Source organism: Aegilops tauschii, chromosome 7 (assembly GCF_002575655.3).
Source record: "Aegilops tauschii subsp. strangulata cultivar AL8/78 chromosome 7, Aet v6.0, whole genome shotgun sequence".
NCBI lineage: Eukaryota > Viridiplantae > Streptophyta > Magnoliopsida > Poales > Poaceae > Aegilops > Aegilops tauschii.
This window is the reverse complement of record NC_053041.3, coordinates 386,530,296-386,537,838: the sequence shown is the minus strand read 5'-3', so window position 1 is coordinate 386,537,838 and position 7,543 is coordinate 386,530,296. Positions and strand designations below refer to the sequence as shown.

Here is a 7,543-nt window from a genome sequence, read left to right as displayed (position 1 = left end):
ATTTTATCAATGATCTTTATAGCATATAAAAAAAATCAAAAGCTTATAATCTGAAGTTTGTCATTATTTTTCTAAATACCCAGTGCTCATTTTAAGATTATAACTCGAGACAATTCTTGTAAAACATTGCTGGGACTCAACAATTCTGGCAACCTGACTGTACAAAGACATAAAAAATACTACTACAAACCACTCAAAACAAACTGGTTACAAAAGCATACAGTAGAGAAGTTAAAATGATCACCCGCAAAAAAAAAAGAGAAGTTAAAATGATAAAAGAAAAACTCAGGAGGAAGGGAGGTGCTAGTAGTAGTATAGAACAAATCAGGAAACAACAGCAATATATATTAAAAAAACACTCTCCATTTCTTTTGTTTGTCCGATAAATTGCCAATGTGTCTCTATTCGTCCCCTCCGACATCTCCCAATAAAACGCCACCGCCCCACTCGTCGGAGCCGGCCGCCGGGATGCCTCAAGATTCGCGCCCGCCAGGGATGCGCCTCTTCGGCGTCACCATTGCGCCGGCGCCGGCGCCGCAGTTGGATCCCCCGGACGGTGACCGGGATCCGAGCCCCAACCCACCGGTGGCGGTGAGGGAGGACGTGATGCGCAAGTGCAAGAGCATGGGCAACCTGGCCACCCTCGCCTCAGCCTGCCCCTCCGGGGACGCTGGAGGCGCGGGCGACGGGTACCTCTCCGACGGCGGCCTTCTGCAGTCGTCCGGCAAGCGGCGGAGGGCGCAGGAGAGAAAGAAAGGTGCCGCCTCTCCCTTTTTGCTTAAACAAATTCTCTCCTTTGATGCATCCAAATACGCAAAGATCTGGCCATGAATCGTCTCGTTCCCCTCGTACAAATGTTTAGTTTGATCATCATAGCCTGTTCGGATGTATAGAGCTCTGACCTTTCTTACTTTTCTTATATATGCTTCCTGGATTGGCCGAAATGGTGTTCCTTTGTGTTTGCGCGTGCATAGCAAAGGACTGACCTTATATGCAGCAGAGTCTAGTGATTTAGGTCTATTCAGGCGGTAGATTTTCGATTGGGGCGAGTGTTCGCGGGTCAACCAAAGAGGGAAGTTTGTTCTCTTGTTTTGTGCTCGTATTGTACCAACCATTTAATTCCTCTTTGCTTATTGATCCATTGAATGTGTAAGATGTTGGGTGCTAGAGCCTATTGATTTAATGCTAATGAGGATTTTGAGGTGGTAGATATGTGCAATGGTTTGTTTGCGAATCCATCAAACTTCTTAGCTTGGCTGAAAGTTCCTTTATTACTCTATAGCTTCTTTGCATAGTAGAATTATTTAAAACTGATCCAAGGATGTGGACTGGGGGGGGGGGGGGGGGGGGGTTATTTTCTTCGGTAACAGGGTATGGATTGGAGGTAATGTCCAATGGATGATTGGGAAATGTATAACTGATTAGAGAAACCTTGGTTTTTATTTGTATTGATTTTTTGTGATGTACAGTATATTCAATCATAGAAGGGGTGGGTGTAAGCTTGCCTTTTTAGTCGTTCAAGCAAGAGGTTGAGCGACACTGTCACCAGACCTGTACCTGATTTACACCATGTTCTGTGGCCATGTTAAGGTAGTGTAGTGCTTGCGTACTTATATTTACCTCGTCACAAGCTTAAGAGAGAACAGTTTTGATATCTTGTGTCTGGTGAATTTTGTGGAATTACATATTTGATGGATCGTAGCTCTATTGTGCTTAGAAAAGACGAGGTCCATGTCTTTTGTAGAGGAAAGTTATGACCTGTTGCCAAATGCCTGCGTCTGAAAGGCTCATAAACATGTAGCCATACAAAAATATCCATGGTCGCCATTCCACCGCTCTTCAGGGTCGCCACTTATCATCCACTGTCTGCATCACACTGACCTATGAAGCTTTACTTCGTGCCATCTAGTGCAATGGTGCTTTCTCATAATGCATTATTTACTACCTGGTTTGGTTAGGAAATTTACCAGGGCCTCATTTTTCTAGTGATGTGCCTGCAGTTATTGTGATATTTGATCAGTTATTAAAACTGTTTTCCTGGTTTGTTAGTTCCAGACTCCAGTTTTGCTCTAGTTCACTATTATAGTTTGTTCCGTAAGGATTAGAGCCTTCCAGAATAGAACACCAGTTGATACTTTGGAATAGTACCTTTCAATTTTGCTAACTGAAAGATGGGGCCTTCTTGGGAGGTGTCTTAGGCCTTTGCTCGCTAGAATTGAATGAATGATGATGTCACTTATATGGATCTGCGTTTTCTCCCGGTATAAATCTTCTAGTAATAAAGTGTGTGCATTTTCTGTCTGGATGCTAATGCAACCGCAATGGCCTAGATTATTGGACAAGTGTAAACTGACTAAAGACATGAGAGTATTAGTAATAGCGCATTGCATAAATGATCCCATACATTATTTGCACAAGTAGGCAAGGCGGATGTAAAGTTGTTTGATGAGGTTTCAGGTTCTCGTGAAAGCTAGATTTAGGAGTTGCTACAAAAGAAGCTATTAATGAAGTTAAGAAATGATGATGTCTGACACTGTCCGAGTCTTTTGTTGTGCAAATTCTTGTCTTCTGATTCTTTTTTAGACAACCGGGATTCAATTCTCGACTTGTATTGGGAGCAGCAGAATCAGATGACGTCATGTAAATCTTTCGGGACAGCTTTTATAGCAAAGTGTTCTCATAGCCAACTCAACAAGAGCTTTTACCATATTAATTTGAAGAAGAGAAATATGAATATGTGGATACTTTTTCCCCACTACAGCTCTTTGATGCATATACGTATCTGCTGCCATTCGGTTAATAGTATTTATTGCAACTATGCAGCTGTCCCTTGGACTGAAGAAGAGCATAGGACATTTCTTGCTGGTCTCGAAAAGCTGGGGAAGGGAGACTGGAGGGGTATAGCAAAAAATTTCGTTACTACCAGGACACCAACTCAAGTGGCCAGTCATGCTCAGAAATATTTTCTCAGACAAACTAATCCAAACAAGAAGAAGCGCAGGTCTAGCCTTTTCGATATGATGGCAAGCGATTTGGTAATTTTGCTTCCTGCCCAGCATGTGGAGTACTTACCTGATGTCTGAATATTTCTTAATGAATGCTCCGTACACTTGTGAATGCAGTCACCAGCACCAAATTGCCCCATCTTACCACCAACAATGGCAAAATTTCATGATATGGTAACAATGACTAATCAACTCCAGAACAGCAGCTTGGTAAGTTCATGATTTAGACGCTGTTTAATTTTAGCATGCTAGGTCAGCACTGAACTAGATATGGCAATCTCATTTTCAGGAAGGAGTATCATCTTCGAATGCAGCTAATCTAGCAAAACAAGTTACAAGAGATCTTCCTCCCCCAGTTCCATCTTTTACGGCAACAAATGTGGATGCAAGTCTCAGCAAAATGAACCACATGGTAATGCAAGTACCATACTGTAGTATTTGATATTGTCAAAATACAGTTAGCAGATCACTGCTAGATTTTCTGTACATACCCCCTCCCCCCTCCGTTCCAAAATAATTGCGGTTTGCCTTAAGTCTAACTTGTTTAAGTTTGACCAAGTTTATGGAAAAATATATTAACATCTAGAACATCAAACTAGTCTCATGAGATTCTTTATAAAATATATTTTCGTACTACGTTTACTTGGTATTGTAGATCTTAACACTTAGGACAAACCCAGAACTCAAATTATTTTGGAACGGAGGGAGCACTCTATTATTTACTAGATATCTTACAAACTAGTCACAACCATATTCTAGTTGAAGAAAGAATTTAGAGAAAATTTAGTTGCAGTTTGGGGTTCACTAGTAGATTTGGGGATTTGAGTTATAGTGCGTATGTGCTAGTTGTTTGGTGCTCCCATTTACTCTCTATTAAGGTAGTACTATGCAAATCATCATAGTTTTACTTCAGTTTCACATTAAAAGTATACATTAGGAAGAAAATTTAGTTAACTGGTCAAATCATCATTAGTTTTCTGTCATTTGTGTGTAGCCTGCATTTTCGTTGGACATTAAACCACCCTAATCCTTAACTTGTTAAATTTTGTAGAGTCTTTTGCGATGATTTGGATGGTCTCTTGTTGGAGAGTCTTGGAGCATCATATAGGTAGGCTGCACTGTATACTCCACCGTTAGGGCTTTCATACCCTTCACACTTTTAGCATAGTTCTGCCGTCTTAGTCCAACAAACAAGTAACAATAAGATGATAAAAGATGTTGTTTTTGAATCCTGTACTGTATTGGTACCATCACTGTTGCAAAACGTCTAGTACAATTGTTCCAGAACAGTGGTTTCAAACGCCAACGCAACAACCGGGTGCCTTAGTTAGTAGAGTTACTTTAAAATTCAAGCTTACACACATAAATATGAGAATTGTGATAAAAACTGCAACTTCCAATATCAAGATTATTTGTCACTAAGTACCATGCTTACTAGATAGTGGGTACAGTAATATTAGTCTTATAGGAAACTGCATTGCGTGTACCATTTGTGCTTTTGGTTGGTGTACTGGGTGCGTATTACCTGCACTATGGTCTAGGTGTCAACAGCTCGTACCATGATGTGCATATTTGTTATTTGTTGCTATGCGTATGCGTATTGTGCACCATCACTATGCTTATTTAGTAACTGACCTTTGATGCTTCTACGCCATGTTGTCAGGATTGCTTCTCGCGGGTACCCTCGCTGTTCAGACCAATTCCAATAGTCCCTGAAGGGACACCTCCCGCGACTGCCAACACAAGTACCCTGACATTTGAAGCTAACCTGACTTCCTGTACTAGCGCATTCCTGATCCCGCAAAGCGGTCCTTCACCATTGCCTCCTGCGACGACTGCGAAGACAGATCATCCAGCAGAGAACAAGGATCTGGAGCTGACGGTTGGCCTGCCGTCCCAACAAAACATGCCGTCCCAACAAAACATGACCAACAACATTTCTTCCCGGAATGCGGTAGGCGTGATCCAAGTCGTTTAAGCTAATAATTATTCTTTTGGGAGTCGCATTGTTGTTATAGACAGTTGACAGAATAAACACTAGCATTTTATTAGAGATATTACATGAATAAAAGCAGGAATGAAAGACCAATCGTCGTCTGTAACTCGGTCTGTAAGCTTTCTGATGTGTTGTGCTCCGTCCTAGCCATCTGAGTTGTTGCCAGCATGTTGATGTGCACAGTATTTTAGCAACTGGCATGATCATTCTTTGTGCCCTGTTGGAACTTGGTTGAGTGCAGTTCAGGTCAGTTGGCGCATGCATGTCCATGTTTCTCTGCACCTAGGTCCAGAGCATGTTCACTTGAGAAAGAAAGGACGTGACTGGAATGGAGGCAAGATATAATACTCCCTCCGTCCCAAAATAAGTGGCTCAACTTTGTAAGTTAGTATAAAGTTGAGCCACTTATTTTGGGACGGAGGGAGTAGGTACTATCGTCAATAGAATGTTGTAATGTTGTATACTGTACTAGCATAATTAGCTCCACACCTGATGAGTTTGGTAGCTAAGTAGTACTCCCTCCGTAAACTAACATAGGAGCGTTAGATCATTCTACTTTAGTGATCTAAACGCTCTTATATTAGTTTACAGAGAGAGTACTATACATTATGGGATGGAGGGAGTAGCAATCTGATTTGATCTTTGTACGGTGCAAGCGCTGGTCTAGAATTTTTGTCGGCTAGAGAAGTACACTACTTGGAGTGGGAAGGAAGGATGCCATCTAGGGAGGTGTTTGGATTAGAGACTGGTAACGTAAATGGTAAGGGAATTAGATAACACTGGTAACAGGGATGTAATGGAAAAATCTCTGTTTTGTTTGGTTCATACCGGTAAAGGAATCGAGTTACGGTGTCTGCTTCGGGGTTGACGGGTCGTCGTGGGCGGTGGCTGAAAAGGAGAGCAGACAAGGGATGGGAAGGAGAGCAGACAACAGAGGAGGACGGAGGAGCGAGGAAAGAAGGAGGAGGTGGGACGGAGCCTGTACCTTGCAGTCCGGCGACGAGGGGGAGCTGGGGCGGCAGGGAACGGGGCGGCGAGCAGGGGCGGCGGCGATGGCTACCTGGCGGCGGTGGCGCTGGACGAGGAGGATCGAGGGAGATGGAGAGGGGGCTGGAAGGGGATCTGGAAGGCGCCGGCGCCAGCGCCGGAGTCGAAGGGTACCAGGGAGGCGGCGGCGCAGGTCAAGGACGAGCGGATCGTGGGAGGAGAGGTGCGGTAACGCCAGCGTTTACGGAGGGGTGTGGGTGGTATCGATCTAAAACTGACCTGCAATCGTTTACGGAGGCATCCAATTACGTCGTGCACATACCGAACACTCGTAACGTTTTTCGTTTACCCCGTAAACAGGTAAGCTGAAACAAACACCTCCTAAATGGACACGTCATGCACAAACAAAAATCTATGGAATGAATGAAATGAACAAAAGCAAAAGCAAACAATTAGTGGTGCCGTCGAGCCTCTAATATTTTGGAAACCCTGTTGCGTCATTGTCACTCCTAATCCTAGTAGAAAAACAAAAACAAATTCGTATTGTCATCGTCATCGTCACTGCTACAAGAAAAAGGAAACATACTTGCTCTGTCATTGTCACCGCTAAAAGGAAATACAGTAAAGAAAATAGTAGTATATGAAAGAGTGCCATTGACACCATCACTCTCCTCAAGACTGTCGGTTCTGAATTTTCCAAACAATATTATTAGTACGTAGTATATAATAATAAGTCTTGTACTAGTAGGAGTAAGAGTTAGCAAGTGAGCGTGGCACTGTCGGTTTGCTTTGCTAGATTTCAAAGCCTAACAAACTGTGATGTTGGAAGGGAGAAAAGGGAGGGCCATTCGTTCATGCGTGTCACGTGATGTATCAACTTGGTCAGATAGACGCCTCATCCCATTCGTGCCTGCATTCTTACGAAAGCCACCACAGGATCATGAGTGACAACACACACTGCAACAAAGACAGAATTAAACTGCGCATGTTTAATTCCGTGAACCGTTCTCCTCCGTTGGTTCCCCCTGCCTCCGTGCTTTAATTTGGATGCCGATGTGGCGGCAGGAGACGGGAGAAAACACGGGTCCATGCTTGAAATGTACTGTAGCTTGTTTATGCTAAATATATAATGGTGGCGTCGTGCAGATAAAATCTCCTGGCTCCGTCTAAATTAAAAAGAACACTTACCATGAAATAAGAAAAGATACACTTACCATGGAAGCAAGCAAGAGCTAGCTAGTGTAGCTAGCTAGCTAGGTGCGTACTACGTGCTTTGATTCGTCGGTGTTGCGCAGCGACGTGTGAATCGATGGGTCGAGGTCCGCTGCATGCGACCGATCAGCTAACTAATCCTTTCCGTCGTTAAAAGTCCCACCCCACCTAATCCATGCATCATACTCCTACTACACCCCAAAATTTACTTACCGCATCTGAAAGTTACGTCACTAATAATAAATTACTCCAACGCATTTTCTTGCTAGGACAAAACGTACGAACGTTGCCGCTGAACTGGGTGCGTGCGTGCATGTTCGACCGTCATGCTGCTTACGTGGAA

At 43.3% G+C, this 7,543-nt stretch overlaps 1 protein-coding gene across 2 annotated transcripts; it reads left to right on the top strand.

Annotated features, from left to right (window-relative positions):
* The first annotated feature begins 374 nt into the window (after positions 1-374).
* LOC109779160 (transcription factor MYBS3) lies at positions 375-5,264 on the top strand. Of its 2 annotated transcripts, XM_020337772.4 has the most exons (6): positions 389-757; positions 2,824-3,035; positions 3,123-3,215; positions 3,295-3,417; positions 4,057-4,113; positions 4,669-5,264. In XM_020337772.4, the coding sequence occupies exons 1-5, from the start codon at positions 394-396 to the stop codon at positions 4,069-4,071; spliced, it is 807 nt and encodes a 268-aa protein (XP_020193361.1). In that variant the 5' UTR covers positions 389-393; the 3' UTR covers positions 4,072-4,113; positions 4,669-5,264. The 2 variants fall into 2 exon arrangements, with proteins under 2 accessions (XP_020193360.1, XP_020193361.1); XM_020337771.4 differs by lacking the exon at positions 4,057-4,113 and having other exon boundaries at positions 375-757.
* Positions 5,265-7,543: the final 2,279 nt, after the last annotated feature.

What these genes read in the sequence shown, in the direction of transcription:
- LOC109779160 (XM_020337771.4), top strand. Translation starts at nt 394, where the DNA reads ATGTGTCTCTATTCGTCCCCTCCGACATCTCCCAATAAAACGCCACCG. An exon ending in GGCGCAGGAGAGAAAGAAAG is followed by an intron (nt 758 to 2,823) that starts GTGCCGCCTCTC and finishes GCAACTATGCAG; the next exon opens with CTGTCCCTTGGACTGAAGAA. An exon ending in AACTCCAGAACAGCAGCTTG is followed by an intron (nt 3,216 to 3,294) that starts GTAAGTTCATGA and finishes TCTCATTTTCAG; the next exon opens with GAAGGAGTATCATCTTCGAA.